The 19218-nt window shown below is 44.6% G+C and overlaps 1 protein-coding gene across 3 annotated transcripts in view; it reads left to right on the forward strand.

Moving 5' to 3' along the window:
• Positions 1 to 1696: 1696 nt before the first annotated feature.
• Positions 1697 to 19218, forward strand: part of AMPH (amphiphysin) — a 135999-nt gene continuing 118477 nt past the window's right edge. For all 3 annotated transcript variants that reach the window (XM_053971642.1, XM_053971623.1, XM_053971631.1), the window contains exon 1: positions 1697 to 1859. In XM_053971642.1, coding sequence (XP_053827617.1) covers positions 1791 to 1859 — 69 coding nt within the window. In that variant the 5' untranslated portion in view covers positions 1697 to 1790. The remainder of the gene's footprint in view (positions 1860 to 19218) is intronic.

Here is a 19218-nt window from a genome sequence, read left to right on the forward strand (position 1 = left end):
GAAAAAGCATTTTTGGGCTGGGTGATGAGGGTTCTACTACTGTATCAGACAACAATGATCTAAAAGGCACAAGAGAGTTTCCTCCCTTCCTCTCCTAGCTCAAAGACAACCAAATACACTCTGTTCTGCTAATACATCCTACCTTTGTTACCCTTTGGTGAAGAAAGTGCATGAGTAATCAGTTAAGAACACCTCTTTTCATGATTTTTTTTTTTAATCATTCTTAAAGTGGTGGAATCAGAAGCCAAACTGGCCAGAAAGAGATACTCTGAAGATGTGAAAAAATATTTCAAAGAATTTGGGAGCCCAGTACACACTGTGATTTTGTTTTGGTCTTTCACCAGTTTAACAGCATTGTAAGACACTACCATAAGCTTTTAGACAAAATAATTTCCTTTGTTGCTGTGATATGTTTTCTTTGGTTTTCTGCATTAGTTTTGGGTTTTGGGTTTTTTGTGTGATTACTTTTTTCTTTCTAAATAATATTTACGTGAGAATTAGGTAAGTACCTACTCTTACTAAACATTACTACTGCTGCAGCTGGCATGTTAAATCAACTTCTTTTTTGAAGTACAGGAAGATGTGTCAGGCACATGTGGGACTGAGCAGATGTCAGAAATACATAGTCTCAGGAAACACAGCTGGACTTCCTAAATGTATGAGACATTTCCTTTTGGCAGGTAGAAGACGTTCTGATCTGTGTTTTGAAAAATCAATGAAAAGTATTGTGATAATAGGACAGTTCCCTTCCTGTATCCTAGAAGGATACAGGCTCAGGCTAAGAGAGTTGAGTTCCAGTATTTTGCTTCGTCTTGCTTTGCTATGTTTGCTGCTGGATTTCTACTCTCCATATCAGGGAACTCCACACTTGGCCAAACAACAGAAATAAATGCCAGGAGTGAATCTGGGGCTTGGTATCTCAGAAGGATGACTGACAGCCTTGAGTGACTGGTGCTGCATGATCCCTAGAAGATTTTGGGGGGCTTGAGTGTTAGGGGAGGACAGAGATTTTTGTTATGACTGCCCTTCAGTTTTGACTAGAAGTTGTAATTTCAGAAATAAGATCAAAAACACAAAACCAGCCTGGAACCAGTTTACTGCTGTTGGTTGCTACACTGAGACAGGAGTGAGAAATGGATGGGAGGAGTATGTCGAGAGCCAGGAGAATGGCAAGTCAAGTGTAGCACATTCAGCAGCACGGGCATGGTAACCCCAGAACAGCTGATGGCTGTGTCAGGAAGCCCAGTCCAGGCCGAGCTGGGGGGTGCAGGTCCCTCAACCGCAGCACCCATCTACTGCACATGATGCTGCAGCCAACCAAACAAATGAAAAGTGTTAAAGGAGCTTGGACCTCGAGTGACTCTGACTTGGTGGAAACTTCTAAGGTAGTAAGTAGCTGCCTAAGGCTCTCCGGCTGTACAAGGAGGCTTGTGCCAGTAGTGGACGAAGCCATCAGCTGTGCTTCTAGAAATCACCATTCCCGTTATCTCTCTTGATGTGTTTTATTATCTAGAGGAATTGCCTCATCAGATGACAACGCTACCCGCCCTGCAGGGTCCCGACAGCCGCCTCCCCGGGGGCCGGGGACAGACGAAGGCGGGGGGCCCGCGGCTCACCTGAGGCGGCGGCGGCGGCCACGCCTCTCCCCGCTGTGTCTTTAAAGCCCTCCTCCTCCTCTTCCTCCTCCTCCTCTCCATCCCTCCATTCCTGCCTCGCCGCTGCTGGTCATAGCTGCCGGGCTCTGCCTCGCCCGCCTTCTCTCCCCACTCTCCCAATCCCCGCCACCAGCCATGGCCGATATGAAGACCGGCATCTTCGCCAAAAACGTCCAGAAACGCCTCAACCGCGCTCAGGAGAAGGTGCGCTCCGGGCCGGGGGTACTGCTGGGAAGGGGCGGAGGGGGAAGAAGAGTGCGGCGGCGGTGCCCAGGGGGCGCGAAAGGATGCGGCTCTGCTCGCCCCCAGCGCCCGCCGCTGCAGCTTCCCCTTTCCTTGCTCGCGGGGGCGCTGGGCGGGGGCCGGGGCCGCCGGCGTTTTTACATAACTGATCCATTTCACCGCACCCGCGCTGCCCCTGCCCCCCGCCGGCCATTCGCTCCCCGCGGGGACGCAGCGCTGCGGGCGCTGCCGGCGGCACCTGCCGCAGGCCCCAAGCGGCCTCTGCTCCCTCGCCCTTGAGGTGGCGCGGGGCTGCCCGCGGGGGTGGCACCGCTCCGCACCCGGCGTGATCGCATTGCTGCCCCGGTCCGCATGGGGAACGCGGGTTCGGTTCGCCTCACCTCGCCTCACCGCCCGCCGCCAGCCCTCCTAAGAGGATTGTCTTTCCTTTAATATCCGCGCCGGCTCATCTCCGGCTGCGGCGATCCGCCTTGCTGCAGCCGCGGCGTGACAGACACCGCTGCGTGTCAAGAGAGTAGCCCGCGCTTTCTTCAGCGGCTGCTGCGGTTTTGGGGAGCTTCTTGGGATGTCATGAGGCTGGTCGGAATGTTCTGCAGCTCACAGCTTGTGCTGCTTAGGAAAGTCGGTACCGATTCTAGCGTTATCGTAGCCTGGAACGGGCGAAGTGGGGGAGAATTTGCAGGAGTTCCTTACCAAAGATTAGGGCCTTATGGGCCGCTGTTTATTTTGTTTATCTTCATTAATGAAAGCTGATAGGTATAAATGTTCCACACAAATAGCTCCTGTGTAGCTGTTGGATGTCTCAAAACAGGATCATAGATACAGATATTAGGCCCAACAGAAAAGCATTTGTGTATGACTGTATGTAGCAGCTGTGTCTGCTGTTAGTACAGTTTGCAGTAAAGCTGTTGCCAGCATGAATTTTGCAGACATAGTTGTCACTACGTGTTGCAAGTCATCTCTTTTGAGGGTTAATAAAATCTTTATACCCCTTTAGCATATATCCTGTATTGTTATGCAGTTTAGGGAATAGGGCTTTTGCAAACTAAGAAAGATTATTTTGTGAGCGTATTTCGTACACTTCACTGCCTGTAAATCTGCACTTTCTTTTTGGCCACACATATTGAATTCTGTGGAGCTCCAGTGGCAGAAAAGAAATGCAACAATTAATATGTCTTATACATAATTGCATTATTATTTACGAATCTAATAGTTGAGGCTGTCACAGACTAGTGATTAATTTTCCCTTTCAAATACTACTGTCTAGCTCACCAGGTTATAAAGTACTAGACTTCAACACCAAAGTCATGATGCATTTCCATTCTTGCAGGTGTGGACTGCAACTGTTTTCAGGTAAAACATGTAAATCCTCTTTAATAGTTTGAAGAGATCTGATGACTTTATGGTGTGAGTTGACTTGAGTTCACAGTTGGAGTCAAAGCCTAAAATTACTGTTTGTTTCCTTGTGTCTTTGTCAGTATGGTTATGATTAACCATCTGGAAAAGCACTGGTGCAAGTCGTAATCACATGTACTGCTTCAACCTGTGTCTGTTCCAATGTGGGGGTGCTCCTCACAGAAATGTGTGGGCATACTAGAGGGAACACCTTAATGTGCATACCTGAGATACCCCGTACTTCTCAAATACTGTTCATGCACCAGCCCCAGGGCAGATGCCTTGAGTCTCTTGGGTGCAAATCAAAGATGCTGTTGGGCTCTGACAGATGGTCTGCTCTACCCCCACTTTGGTGATCAATCATGGTAACGGGGGAAATTTGTCTGGTTTGATTTTTGTGTAGCAGTCAGGTATTTGGCAATTTTGGCTTCCGTATAGTATCTGTAGTGGTAATTTCTTATGTCAATGGTCTAAAAGTTGCTTATTTACAGGGTTACTTACAAGATGTTAGTGGTCTTACACAGTCATAGTACCAGTGGTCTGACACAGAGTAGATCACAATACCATGTAGCTCTGTATACTTGCGTCCTCCTTCCTGGCCCATGTGTTGTTATTGCATGAGCTATGCATGTGTACTCTTTCATGTCTACATTTCTAGTTAGCTTTGAGTTCGTGTATGTCTATACAACATAAAATCCTTCATTATTTTTGCTGAAACTTTACTAAAAAAAAAAAAAAAAAAGTACAAAATAGGCCCCAAATGGGAATGATTGAGTTTTCTTTGTTTTCGGTACTTGATAAAAACAAGTAAATTTTGTCTAGGAGTTGAAAATGTATTATTTGTCTGTTTCTTGATAGTGTGACTGGGATGGCATTGTGACAGGTGTGTAATATCACACTGGCTTAAAGAGATTTTAAATAAATTAAGTTGTTTTTATCTTGATGCTTATATTGGATTTGTGCACCTTCAGTTTACTGAATGTGTTCTTATAGATCATGTTTTTAAAAAGCATTTTTGCATTGCTTTCTATTATTTATTGATGCAACATATGTATTAAAAACATGGAGAGGCTCTAAAACATAGACCTTCATTTTGGATTTCAGTAAAGCTTTTGATACTGTCTCTCACAGGATCCTGCTGGATAAAATTGTCCAGCCCACAGCTGGATAAACACATTGTGCAGTGGATGAGCAACTGTCCCACAGCTTGCTATCAAAGGGTTACAATCAGTGGGGTGGCAGACTGGTGAGTTGTCACTAGTGGGGTTCCTCATGGCTCCATCCTCATCCCAGCGATCTTCAACATCTTCACAAATTACTTGGATGCAGGACTGTAAGGGATACTAAGCAAGTTTGCAGATGATAGAAAACTGGGAGGAGCTGTTGACTCCCTTGAAGGCAGAGAGGCCCTGAAGAGAGAACTTGACAAGTCAAAGGGCTTGGCAATCACCAACCATATGAAGTTCAGCAAGATAAAGTGCTAGATTCTGCACCTGGGATGGGACAACCCTGGATGTATGGACAGACTGGGGAACAAGAAGCTGGAAAGCAGCCCAGAGGAAAGGGACCTGGGAGTCCTGGTCGACAGGAAGTTGAATGTGAGTCAGCAGTGCTCTGGCAGCCAGGAGAGCCAAGTGTGTCCTGGGTACATCAGGCTCAGCATCACCAGACAAGCAAGGGAGGGGATTGTCCCCTCCGCTCTGCACTGCTGCAGCCTCACCTTGAGTCTTGTGTGCAGTTTTGGGTGTCACAATATAAGATATTAAACTATTAGAGTGCACCCTAAAAGAGAGTTAACAAAGGTCATGAAGGGCCTTGAGGGGAAGCTTCAAGTATGAGGAGTGGCTAAGGTCACTTGGTCTCTTCAGCTTGGAGAAGAGGAGACTTAGGAGAGATCTTATAGTAGTCTACAACTTATTCATGAGTGGGAGAAGGGCAGACACTGACCTTTTCTCTTGTGATGACCAGTGACAGGACCTGACAGAATGGTCTGAAGTTGCATCAGGGGAGGTGTAGATTGGATATTAGAAAAGGGTTCTTCCTCAGACCGTGGTGGTTGGGCACTGGAGCAGGCTCCCCAGGGAAATAGTCACAGCACCAAGCCTAACAGATTCAAGAAGTGTTTGGACAATGCTCTTGGGCACATGGTGTGGTTCTTGGGGATGGTCCTGTGCAGACCTGAGAGTTGGACTCAATCCTTGTGGGTCTCTTTGAACTCAGTTTATTCTGTGATTCTCTGATTCATTTATGTAAACTATTTTTCTAATAATGCCACCATTATCTTCAGTTCCTTGCTGTCTAGGAGAAATTTTACTTGTGCAGTAGTTTGTGTCTCTAGTCACTATTTATATGACAAAAGCTAAATAACTACAAAATCTCATATTGGGCAGATCTCGGTCTTGCATTGGAAGTGTTAATCTGAGAGTTATATAGAAATAATAATTGGCCACTCTATTTTTCACATCATCCAGGTGACGGTGCTTTATGTGGTAGCATATGTGCCCTGGCACCCTGATTTTGAATCAATGAGTGTACCACCTATTAAAATCCTCTGGTCATCACATTTCTTCAATTACTTTTGCCCCAAAATGCAGGAAGTGTGGACATGCTGAGCTTGCAGCATCTGTTAAAATCTGCCAAAAGTCAGTTGAACAAACTGGATTAAAGTTTTAAAAGGACCAGATTGATTTAGGAGACTACATCCCAGCCATAAAAATTAATGACATGCCAATGTGTTTAAAATGAAACCAAAATAGATGTTTTGGTAACCAAGGCTGCCTGAGTCAATTCTAAGGACAAGGTTACTTGAATGAAAAGGCTGAATTTGTATCCCCAGGTTTCTCTGGAAAATTCCATTTAAGCTGATAACCCAGTGTGTAACACTAGTTATCTCCTTGTCCTCTCTTCTATAACCCTGTGCTGGTTTGAAAGCAAACCAGTGGGAGATCCCAAGTCAGAACTGCAATTTAATAGAAAAATTAAAAGAAAATTCAGTAGTACAAAAACACTAATAGTGATTTATTAAAGAAATATGGATATTGATCTAGCACCGATATCCAACTGTGACGGACAAAAACTCTCTTAACAGTTTAAAGTTAGAAAGTGTATGTTTATTGCGACGCCAGGCAGCGTGTGGGATAGCTCCCAAATACACACCGCACCTTTCAAATGATTACAGAGTCCTTTTATCCACACAAGAATTGAATACCCAAAATACAAATACATATTCATAATTTAGTACATCCCATTCCTCACTTCGTATGCTAATCATTTCAAAAGCTATTAAGCATGCGTAGTTTGTTCCTTGAAATGGGTCGGTGGTCCCTTTCATGGGGAGGGGTCCCAAAATGAGGAAGTAAATGAAGTCTTCCTCATTCTGACCTTTCTACCTTTTGAATGCAAATATGACAAATGAACCTTGGTAGAACTCCCATTCCTTGTCTTCAATTGGTTTCAGAACAGAGGAGGCCCACAATTGTCTTACGTTCCTAAAAGCTATTTGTCAGTTTCTATATTCTTTATTATAAACCCAGCTAACTAAACATTGTGTTGACAAGCAATCAGTTTTTAGTTAACTACTAACTCTTAACTTCATCGAGGCCTACTTACAGAGCCATTTTATTTTAATTAACTCTAGTAAGGCTTATCTCTAACTAAAATCTTAGCTCCTCTAAAATCTCTAAATCCCTTAAAGTTTATGTTTCATTCCCCACTTCTTCTTTGAAATGAGTAAATTCTTTTACTCAATATATAGATTCCTCTTCATCTGCCCAAGACATGTGTCTGCTGTCTCTCAAGACTAAACCACATGCTTTTGATAGCGAAGTTAGGGCCATCATTTGTCGTATCATCTTCCAATTCCAAACAAGTATCACAATAGACAAAATCAAGCTTATACTAACTAAAATAAGCAACACAATGATAGGATGAATTAAAGTATTAAGTATGCCGGTTGCTGTTGGTGACCATCCAAAAAGCACATCCCACCAATGATGAGACAAGTGTTCCTCAAATCGTTTAAAAACTCCTTTGATGGTTTCTGTGTCATGGTGTATAGTGATTAAAGTCTTTTTCCCTGCATCTCTAATCTCTTTCAAAATTTCTCTCAGTTCTTGATGTTTAACAACTGAGCAACTAAAGTAAAATTCATTCCTATGGGCACAGGCACTATTTCTTGTACAGTAACTAAATTGGCTTTTACATACTGGTGTGATACTGCAGGTGCCCGGTAGGAGAAGTCACATCCCTCAATTTTGACAAAGTTACAGACACATAAATTAAACTGAGTCTCATTCATGCTTAGGTTGTGTATCATTACGGTGGAGCATGCTGTCCTGAGACAGACACAACCTTGTCCTATATATACAAGCAAAGTTGTTTGATTAGCCTGAATGTGTTTCGAAGTGGCAAATGCTTTGGTCTGTATCCAGACATGTGTCTTTATTACTTTCTAATGTCCCTTCACATATGTACCCCAGTTGTTTCCTCTTGGAACAGCGCTCTAGGCTGATGGTTTGCCACTTTCCTCTAATTTCTCGTGCCCATGTTCTATGTTCAGAAGGATACAACACAGTCCCTTCATGGTTTAATCCCAGGGGAACTATTGGGTGAATTAAACTCACCGATGCATTATGTATTGTTAAAACAAAGGCTGTTACTTTACTAGTCATAGGGTTATAAGTAAAATTGACCAAGGTCCACCAAGCTTGCAGTTCCCTTTCTATATCGGATGCACTATCCCAAACAATTTTACGGAGTTCAGCGGGGAATATCCCCTCTCCGCCTTCCCTAATAACTGCAGTGGCTACTGACTGTATCCATAGTTGTGCTTGAGTACACCCAAGAGCTAGTGAAACGTTTTCACTGGCTGTGCCTAATGCATTAATTATTACTTCATGGTCTTGCTCTTCGGTATTCTCCCACTCTGGTAATACTTTGGATAACTTCCAATGGTTGTCACCTAGTGCTAATAGGGAGGACTGTAAAGGTTGCTGTAATTTAACTAAGTCATTCCCCACTGTGGTTAATTTATTCATCAATACTTCTGAATCTATGGTGTTTAATACTCCCACTCCAGTCCCTAGCAGCCCACTGAGATCCCTTTTACTCCTAAAGTTAGAGGGCATTCGTTTTTGAAGCCAAGTGGTCCAGTCCATGAAAGGATTTCTGAGAAATGAAAGGATTTCTGAGAAATTTGAGAAACTCTGGCCGGATGTCTGAAGCGTTTACTTGTATTCCCATTTCTACTCACTTCAGAGACCATTCTGGATTCACCAGCAGTTTCTGGATTCCTGTTTTCTTAATAGCATATGGCCCAGTTCTAGTAATCGTGGGAGCTATAGGCTGCTCTTCTACTTCTGGGATGATTGGTCTTTGGGTAGTAACAGCTTTCTTTTGTGTTGGTGGGGTAGTTCTAGTCTTGTTCTTATGATAATCAATACATACTTGAGTGATATTAAAGTCAAGATCATACCCTCTTATTGCGCATCCCTCTAGTTTTAGTCTAAACTCAGGACATTTACTCAAATATTTGTCACAGCATTCAGGGCTAATCCGAATGAGTTTCATGGGCAGATAATAAGTCTCATGGAACCCATCTTGCACAAATGCATAATTGCATTCCCAAACATTTCTCCCTTCCCACAAACGTGCATTTGTGACCTTTAGAATCTCGTTTAGGGCCTTACGAGAGTGGGGATCGTAGGCCCTTCCTTGGCATCAGTATATTCCAGTTACATTGTATCCACATGGTATTGTATTGGCTCTTGTTATAACTATAGCAGTGGCTATAATAGTTACGACCTTCTCCATTATGTCCCTGATTTCTATAAGTCCATTTATTCGCTGTTCCGGGTGAGCTTCAGCTTCAGTTCGTTGTCGCCTGGTGTCACTCTCCAGACTCCCTTAGGGGCTTTCTTCACTCGGGAGTGATGGATCCCGGCCTTCTGTTCTTTGATCTTGATTGCAGTAAAGGTGGTGAGGAATTGTCCTTCCCACTGCGGTTCCAAGGTTTTTTCTGCAAAAGACTTAACATATACATAATCCCCAGGTTGTACATCGTGTACTGGTCCATCTAATTCTCTGTTTTGAGCTCCAGCCACATATTTTTCAATTTCCCTCAGTTGTTTATTCAGGGCTGCCATATACTTATGTAGGGTTTCCTGCCCTACTTGTGTCGGTGTGGTTCCTTCTTGAACTGCATATGGCCTCCCATATAATATTTCAAAGGGGCTCAGTTTTTCTTTTGTCCTTGGTTTTGTCCGGATTCACAATAATGCTAATGGGAGAGCCTGGGGCCAGGGTAGGTTTGCCTCTTGTCCCAGTCTCACAGTTTGTTGATTAATCAAATTATTCATCTTATCCACTTGGCCACTCGATTGAGGATGATACAGGGTATGTAACTCCCAGTCTATCCCCAGGTGGTGGCTAATTGGTTGCACAATTTCGGAAATAAAATGAGGCCCTCTATCTGAGGATATGGTGGCTGGAAGTACAAACCTCGGTATTATTTCTTGCAACAGTGCTTTGGTTACCTCTCATGCTTTAGCTGTCCTAGTAGGAAAAGCTTCTGGCCAACCTGAAAAGGTATCAGTCAATACTAGGAGGTAACAATATCCCCCCTTTCTGGGTAATTTTGTGAAATCGATTTGCCACTGCTGCCCAAGTCTGCAATCTTTCCCAATTTGTCCAACTTTAGGCTTTGGAATGTTTTTAGGATTAGTTTGGAGGCAAAGGCTACATTGATGAGTTACTTGTATTACTGTGCCCTGTAGTTTTCTAGCTATAATTTTTCTTTTCAGATGGTTATACAGGGCATCTATTCCCCAATGTGTCTTTTCATGTTCTTTCTGCATTAATGACCACAACAAATAGGAAGGCACTATAAGTCTCCCTTCCTCTGTTACAGCCCATCCTTCTTGATTATAATTTGCTTTTTCTGCCTTAATAAGTTTCTTATCCTTTTTATTGTACACTGGCTTAACTTCAATAGAAATTTTTCCATCTGGGATCAATGTTGCCTCCACTGTCTCCTCAAATACCTCATCTTTGGCTGCGTCTTTTGCCTCTCTGTCTGCCAGCATGTTCCCTTCTTCTAATTCAGAGCTCACTTTTTGGTGTGCCTTAATGTGCATGATGGCTACTTTCTCAGGTAGTTGTCCTGCATCTAGTCTCAATATTTCTTGTGCATGTTTAATATTCTTTCCTTGCAAATTCGATAGTCCTCTCTCTCTCCAAATAGCTCCATGTGCATGAACCACCCCAAATGCATACCTTGAGTCCGTGTAGATATTAATCTCTTTTCCTTTTGCCAGCTCTAAGGCTCGAGTTAAGGTGATTATTTCAGCCTTCTGTGCAGAGGTGTTTGCTGATAAGGGTCCAGAGTCTATTACCTCTCTGCTTGTGGTAACCACATATCCAGCATGCCTTTTTCCACTGATGACATAGCTGCTTCCATCAGTAAACCAAGTCTCAGCATCTTCGAGTGGGATGTCCTTCAGATCTGGGCGGCTGGAGTCGGTGGCTTCAATGGTCTCCAGACAGTCATGAATCACTGGTTCTCCCATACTCCTGCTGAGAAAGGAAGCTGGATTCACAATGTTAATTACCACAATTTCAACATCATCTTGTTCTACTAGTACAGCTTGGTACTTCAGAAACCTCTGTGGAGAGAGCCAATGTCCCCCTTTTGCCTCAAGGACTGCAGACACTGTGTGGGATACTAGCACAGTCATCTTCTGGCCTAGGGTGAATTTGCGCGCTTCCTGGATGTTCACTGCCACTGCTGCAACAGCTCTGAGACACCCTGGCCATCCTTTAGCTGCCGTATCCAGCTGTTTGGAGAGATAAGCCACTGCTCTCTGATACGGGCCTAAGTTCTGTGCTAATATTCCCAAGGCAATCCCTTGCTTTTCATGGGAAAACAAGAAAAATGGTTTACTCATGTCTGGAAGTCCTAAAGCTGGAGCTGACATGAGGGCCTTCTTTAGTTGATCGAAGGCTTGGGTTGCTTCTTTTGTCCACTGGAGATCGCTGTTCCCTTCTGTGATCAGGGCATATAAAGGCTTAACAAGTAACCCATAGTTATAAATCCATAGCCTGCACCACCCTGTCATGCCTAGAAAGGTTCTCAGTTCTTTCACTGTCTGAGGTCTCGGGGTCTGGCATATTGCCTCTTTGCAATCCTGGTCCAAGGTCCTTTGTCCAGCACTCACTTCATAACCCAGGTAAATGACTGTTTGCCTCACCATCTGGGCTTTCTCCCAGGTAAATGACTGTTTGCCTCACCATCTGGGCTTTCTTCTGGGATACTTGATACTCCTGCACGCCCAAAAAGTTTAGGAGGCTTACTGTCCAGTCCATGCATGTTTCCTGGGTCTGGGTGGCTATCAGGAGGTCGTCCACGTACTGGAGCAACTGCCCTTCTCCTGGTGGAGGTTCCCAAGACTCTTAAGTCCTTGGCAAGCTGTTCCCCAAATATAGTGGGGGAGTTCTTGTATCCCTGTGGTAGTACACACCATGTGAGCTGATTCCTCTGTCCAGTTTTGGGGTTCTCCCATTCAAATGCAAAAATTTTCTGGCTGGCTTCGTGGAGAGGGAGGCAAAAGAAAGCATCCTTCAAATCTAAAACAATAAACCAGATTAGTTCAGGTGTTAAACAAGTTAACAAGGTATAAGGGTTAGCAACTACTGGATACAAGTCTTCAGTTATTCTGTTAACAGCCCTTAAGTCTTGTACTAGCCTGTATGACCCATCAGGCTTCTTTACTGGCAAAATAAGAGTATTAAAATCAGATTGACACTCTTTAAACAGTCCTATTTGCAAAAATATTTCTATAATTGGGCTAATCCCGTCTCTGTCTTCTTTCTTCAGGGGGTATTGTTTAACCCTCACTGGTCATTCCCCTTCCTTGAGCTTGATTTGTATAGGTAATGCATTCTTTGCTCTCCCTGGTATATTAGAAGCCCATACCCCAGGGAATACTTGATCCATTATTTTCTTGAAGTTTTTCTCTTCTTCACTTACAGTTTCAATTTCCTTGGTTATTAACATTAGGCTTAACAACTCCACATATTGTTGGTCTTTTACCTCCAAGCTAATCTCTCCATTTTTAAATATTATTTTTGCATCCAGCTGCTCCAGCAGATCTCTGCCCAAAAGTGCAGATGGAGCGTTAGGCATATATAAAAATCGGTGAATTTCCCATTGCTTTCCCAATTTATACTTTAATGGTTTGCAAAAATAAGCTCTTTCAGATTGACCAGTAGTCCCCTTTACCATAACATAATCATTTGTTAGAGGTATTAGGGCCTTATTCAACACCGAAAATGTTGTCCCTGTGTCCACTAAAAATTCCACTTCTTTTTCTTTATTCCCCAGTTTAACTATAACCAGAGGGTCCCCTAGGGTAGGGCCCTCCGGTCCTCCTCAGTCCTCCTTCGCATGAGCAACCACCCTTCCTCCCCCACAATCACTCTTTCTCTGTTCATCACCCCTTCTTCGTTCCGGGCACTGGTTTTTCCAGTGTCCAAATTTCTTGCAAAATGCACATTGATCTTTTCCCAGTCGGGGTGGTCCTTGTCTTGGCAGGTCTTGCTCACGCTTCTCCTTTCCTTCCTCCCTTACTACTGCTACTAATTTCTTCATCCCTTGTTTATATCCTTCCTCCCGATTACTAAAGACTCTCCAGGCTTCATCCAATAGAGTCACCAAGTCTTGGCTGTTTGGGCTTTTCCCTGTTAGCTTTATTATCTTTTTCAAGAGCCAGTACCAGTGGATCAGATGGTGGCCCAATTCCACAATCCCTTTGCCACTCAGGGTGATTTCGCAAACTCAAAAACATATCAGCATAAGTCACCTCCTGCCACTTCGGTTCGCGCCTAAGGAAAAGCATCAACTGTAATATAGTCTCATAGTCTAGTGTACCATTTGCTGGCCATTTCACTCCCCTATCAAGTCTATAGAGTGGCCACCACTGCGTAGAAAATTTGACAAGTTCCCTTTTAGTTTCACTACCACCATAGCCCACCAGCTCTTTCCAGTGTGTTAAGATACACCCTAAAGGGCTTCCTCTGGGAATCTCTTTGCTCTCATTTGCCCCCATGTTTAGGGTTTTCCTTTTCAAAATGCCTTTTGATCTTATCCCAGTTCTTAAGCTTCACCTGGTATCCCTCTGGTACAAAAATATACTGGCCACACTCAACTCTAAGAATTTCCACCGGTTTCTTCAAGGTACCTGAAACCCCGTTTTCCAACAACTCAAATATTTTACTGCTACCAGGGACCTCTTGACCAGTTGCCAACAAAATTCGTATAACTTTCTGTGTAGCCTCTTGCTCCTTTGTACGATAGAGAGCACAAATTCCAGTCTTAGATATTAGCCACCTATACCCTTTTCGAACGCACAAGTCCTGACAGACTGCACACCAAAACACAATCCACAGATTACAGCAGCAATCTTTCTTTGGGCAAGGGAATACCTCTGAACCAGGCTCTCGGTTCCTGTGCCTCCTGGTTCTGGTCATATAGCTGTGCTAGCAAACAAAAGGGATAAAGCAACTTGTTAATTAATTTTCTTCTCAAAAAAAAAGTTAGCAGCCCTTCTAAAACAGGGTTCAGAGCAGCAGCTGTTGAGGAAAAAAAAACCTTGTTATTCAAAAAGGAAAAATGGGAAGAAAATTCTCTTTCATTAAATAAAAAACACACAATGTAGTTAAACACTCCAAGTTGCAGGTTATCAATCACCCATTAAATTGAAAAAAAAAAACAGGCAGGGGCTTTTTCATGACGCCAAACACATTCAACAAAAGTTTTAACAGGATCTTGCTAAAAATCACACAAACTCCAACCGGAGCACAGCACAAATCTCTCCACAAAAAGGGGGTAAGTTACCAATAAACACTCACCAAACTTAAATTTTCTAGGGGGTTAGTTGAAAAATGTATCCCGAGGTTATAGAGCCTGAACTCTCCTCTGGTTACTCGGGAAACAAATGACTCCCCAGTCGCCTGGACTATATCAGGAATAGTTTGGGCTTTTCACTCCGCTCTCTAACTAAAATAAACAAATTTAACTCACAAAGTCTTTCTCACCCAACAACGTATCAAATAAAATCTCACAGCCTAAAATGCATGCTGTCTAAGCTCACACACAGCTTAATTCCCCTCTAACACACAATCTAAATTCAATACAAATACTTTAAACCAGTCTGCTCTCCCAAAGTCAGTGTCCCTCTGCAAAGCATGCAGGGATTTCACAAACCTTTACAACTTTAAACTCACAAAACTCATAAAAATACTTACAAAGGTTAGTAACACACACCAAATCACACAAATTATAATGCTCACAACACAAACTCTTGCAAACCACAACAAATATGATACACAAATAGTTTTCCACAACTTAAATACACAAAATCACAAACCCACCAAACAAACACGGATCCGATTACAATACACACACACAACGGTCGGGGTCACAACCAAAATTGTCTGCAACCCACAGCGGGACCCTTTGCATCCCAAAAATTTGGACTAACCACTCAAATTATTGATTAGTAAGGTGCACCTTTAAATTACAAGCTGAAATCAGAGTTACTCCTGCTTCAATCCAAATTCACAACACCACAGCTGTCGTCTCCACTATGAGACACAGACTTCTAAACCTCTGGTGCTGCCATCTCCACTACGAGACACAGACCAACAACCCCTGGTGCCGCTGTCTCCTCTACGAGACACGGACCACCAACCCCTGGTGCCGCTGTCTCCTCTACAAGACACAGACCACCAAACTCTGGGTCTCCACTACGGGACACAGGTTACCAGACTACTGATACAAGATGTCTCTCGTGTCCTATTAACTGCTCATATAATAAGGTACTTTTCCCCAAAAATAAACATAACCTTTTGTCCGTAGTTCCAGGAGGTTCTGGTCTTTCCCCGGGTAGTCAGCGAGATCACAGGATCCCCCTTCCCAGAAATTTCTGGGTGGGCGCCCAGAGGGGTCCCGGACCCCACTGGCCCCACGGCCAGGGAGAGCAGCTCTCCTGCGTGGCTCGCCAAAATGATTTATTAAAGAAATACGGATATTGATCTAGCACCGATATCCAACTGTGATGGACAAAAACTCTCTAACAGTTTAAAGTTAGAAAGTGTATGTTTATTGCGACGCCAGGCAGCGTGTGGGATAGCTCCCAAATACACACCGCACCTTTCAAATGATTACAGAGTCCTTTTATCCACACAGGAATTGAATACCCAAAATACAAATACATATTCATAATTTAGTACATCCTATTCCTCACTTCGTATGCTAATCATTTCAAAAGCTATTAAGCATGCGTAGTTTGTTCCTTGAAATGGGTCGGTGGTCCCTTTCATGGGGAGGGGTCCCAAAATGAGGAAGTAAATGAAGTCTTCCTCATTCTGACCTTTCTACCTTTTGAATGCAAATATGACAAATGAACCTTGGTAGAACTCCCATTCCTTGTCTTCAATTGGTTTCAGAACAGAGGAGGCCCACAATTGTCTTATGTTCCTAAAAGCTATTTGTCAGTTTCTATATTCTTTATTATAAACCCAGCTAACTAAACATTGTGTTGACAAGCAATCAGTTTTTAGTTAACTACTAACTCTTAACTTCATCGAGGCCTACTTACAGAGCCATTTTATTTTAATTAACTCTAGTAAGGCTTATCTCTAACTAAAATCTTAGCTCCTCTAAAATCTCTGAATCCCTTAAAGTTTATGTTTCAATAGAGTCAGCATAGAACCTGACACCCTGTCAGTCAGGGGGGTGGTAGTAGTCTGATTAAATGGTGGCTGCAGTCCTCCTGGAGTGACAGATGTGGTTCTGTTGAAGCAGTGATCATGTAGAAGGGTGTAGTTTTCCTCTGAAGGTCCAGTGGTAGTGTAGATAGATCTGGTCTTCCTCTGGGAATCCAGTGGGAGAAGGCTGACTGTGGTGTTCCATATCTCAGATTTTATCCAGGTAGGATTGTTCCTCTCCGTGGGTGGAGCATCTCATAATGTGATGATCTAATTTTATCAGTCATACAGTGAGGTTCAATGGCCCATTAAGAGAAGATATCCCCCTGGAGGAAGGATGGGTCATGGAAGAAATAAAGAACACTGCCCCACCTGGTTTTAACAGATGGTAATAGAATACATGCTTTTGGTTACATCTTGCACTGCAACCTAAGATAAACCCAGCCACTCTAATTGAATAGCATAGAACAGCTGGAAGAGACCTACAATGATCATCATGTCCCACTGCCTGACCATTTCCAGGCTGACCAAAGTTAAACCAGGGCTTTAAAGGCACTGTCCAAATGCTTCTTCAACACTGAGAGGCATGGCTGGGGGAGCCATCAACCACCTCTCTAGGAAACCTATTCCATGTTTCGGCCACCCTCAGAGTCATGAAATGTTTCCTCATGTCAAGTCTGAACTTCCCCCGATGGGCACAACTTGGAGCCATTCCCCACGTGTCATGGCACAGGGAGAGAAAGAAGAGCTCAGCACCTCCCTCACCGCTTCCCTCCTCAGGAAGCTGTAGGGAGCAGTGAGGTCACCCCTTCAGCCTCCTCCTCTCCAAACCAGACAAGCCCAGTGCCCTCAGCGCTCCCCAGAGCACATTCCTGCCAGCCCCTTCCCCTGTTTTGGTGCATTTCTTGGGACATGTTCAAGGACCTTCACATCCTTTTTAAATGGTGGGGCCCAGAACTGCACACAGTACTTGAGGTGAGGCTGCACCAGTGCTGAATTCAGTGGGATAATCACCTCTCTCGGCTGGCTGGTGATGCTGTGTTTGATGCACCCCAGGATGAGGTTTGCCCCCTTGGCTGCCAGGGCACACACACTGCTGATCCCATTGAGCTTCCTGCCAACTAGCACTCCAAACCCCTTTCTGCAGGGCTGCTCTCCAGCTGCTCCTCTCCCAGTTCAGACTTGTGTCTGAGATTACTCCATCCAGGTGCAGAATCTGGCATTTGGTTGGTCTTGTTCAGTTTCATGCTGTTGGTGATCGCCCAATGCTCCTATCTGTCCAGATCCCTCTGCAAGGCAAAGCCTCTTGTCCCATGGGAGAATCAGTAGTACTTCCCAGTTTGGTATCATCACCTAACTATCTGCACATTCAATTGCAGCCTCCAGATCACTGATAAAGAGACTGAACAGAGCTGCCTCTAGACCTGAGCCCTGAGGAACACCACTGATTAACTGGACGCCAGCCAGATGTCTTGTTTGCTGCAATAATTTGAGCCCTGCTCTTCAACCAGTTCTTCACCTAGTGCACTGCATACCTGTTCATCCCACTGTTGGAAAACTTATCTGGATGGAGGCTTTGAGAGACCGTATCAAAAGCCTTTCTAAACCCCATTAAAACTGGAGGTTTAATAAGTCCATCAGCCCAATGGACTTATTAATATTCAGCTGGTAACAATTGGTCCCTTTCAATGTCCATAAATGGAAAGTTGGTGTTCCTGCAGTCATTGTCCTCTGAGAATTGGACAACCCAAGGCAGCAACATGGATATTAGTTCCATCACAGAGAGGAGACAGCTCTTATGGGTGGCCTTTGTCCAAAGAATGCTGGGTGGAGGAGTGATGGCTGGTCTGTGACAGGCAAGGCTGTGCATAGGGGACATCCTCATGTCACAGTGTCATCACCCTGCAATGCAGCAGTGCCTTGGAGGGGCAGGCCTGGAGCCGGCCCACAGACATCCAAAAGGAAGTCCTTGAGGAGACAGTGGAATTACTTGGAGGAGGCTAGGGGCAGAAAATTGGAGGCAAGGCCAGCTGCCAGTGGCACTCACCCTTTGGGGAACAGATGCAGGCCCTTCAGAGGAGAAGAACCACCAAGCCCTGTAGGTGCTTGAAGCTGTCTGGCCTTTTCAGCTGGATAGCACTTGTAAGTTAAAGTGAACACCTTCTTGAGGAGCACTGCACAGCTCTGTCCTCAACCCCTGGTGTAGCCAGGGGCAGCTGCTGTAAAAACTGGGATGTAGAGAGGTTGTCAGGGGTCCTAGGGCTTTGTAACATCCACTAGTGCCCTGCTAGGATTCTTGACCCTCCAGGTTGAGGGAGAATAGGGCTTAGGCATATCCTGGAGGGCATGACCAGATTGTGGGATGAGGAGTGAGGCCTTGCTCACATGCTTAGGGAATAGCTGATTACCAGCAATGGCATCAGGAGGGAATTTTCACTTGGGTCAGATTGGCACTGGTTCATGGGGGAAGGAGGAAGAGATGGGGTTGCATTCTTCTGCAGCACTGAGCATGACCACTGTTCAGCGCTCCTTCAGTCCGTTTTGGCTGGGTTGCTGCCTGCTGCTCATGCCCCATGAAGATGGCCCTGCAGCTGTGGGCAAGAAGCTTTCCAGGCTCCCAGGGTGGGCCCCAAGGGTGGCCTGGGGGTTGCTTCTTGTCCTCCTGTAGCACTGGGCACAGCCCCCTGTCAGGGTTTCTCTGGGCCCTGCGACTCCATTCTTGCCTGCTGCCCTCACAACTCCATGGCACCACTTGTGCCCTGGCTCTCTTACTCATTGCAAACTTGCAGTGCGGCTGACCTCTGCTCTTCCCTTGTCTTCACTTTCCAAGGGCTTCTTGCTTGTTCAAAACAGCATGTGCTTGGAAGGGTTCCAGGCTTGCTTCCCCATCCAGACGTGACACTTTTCAGTTTTCCTGCCTGCGACACAAGCACAGGGCAGGCATGAGAGTGCTTTTCATGCATCCCTGCCCTGGCTGGGAAGGACAGCAACGAAGCAAGTTTTGGAAGGCAAGATTGTGCCCATCATTGATATGTGTCATACTTTGGAAAATACCTCATGGTACCACACATCTTTTCTTCTGACCTATATGCCTGCTGCTGCTTTCTGTAGCTCTGTCATTTGCCTTTTCCAGATTAGAAAGGATGTCTTTTCAAGTAAG

Source organism: Vidua macroura, chromosome 1, assembly GCF_024509145.1.
Source record: "Vidua macroura isolate BioBank_ID:100142 chromosome 1, ASM2450914v1, whole genome shotgun sequence".
Taxonomy (NCBI): domain Eukaryota; kingdom Metazoa; phylum Chordata; class Aves; order Passeriformes; family Viduidae; genus Vidua; species Vidua macroura.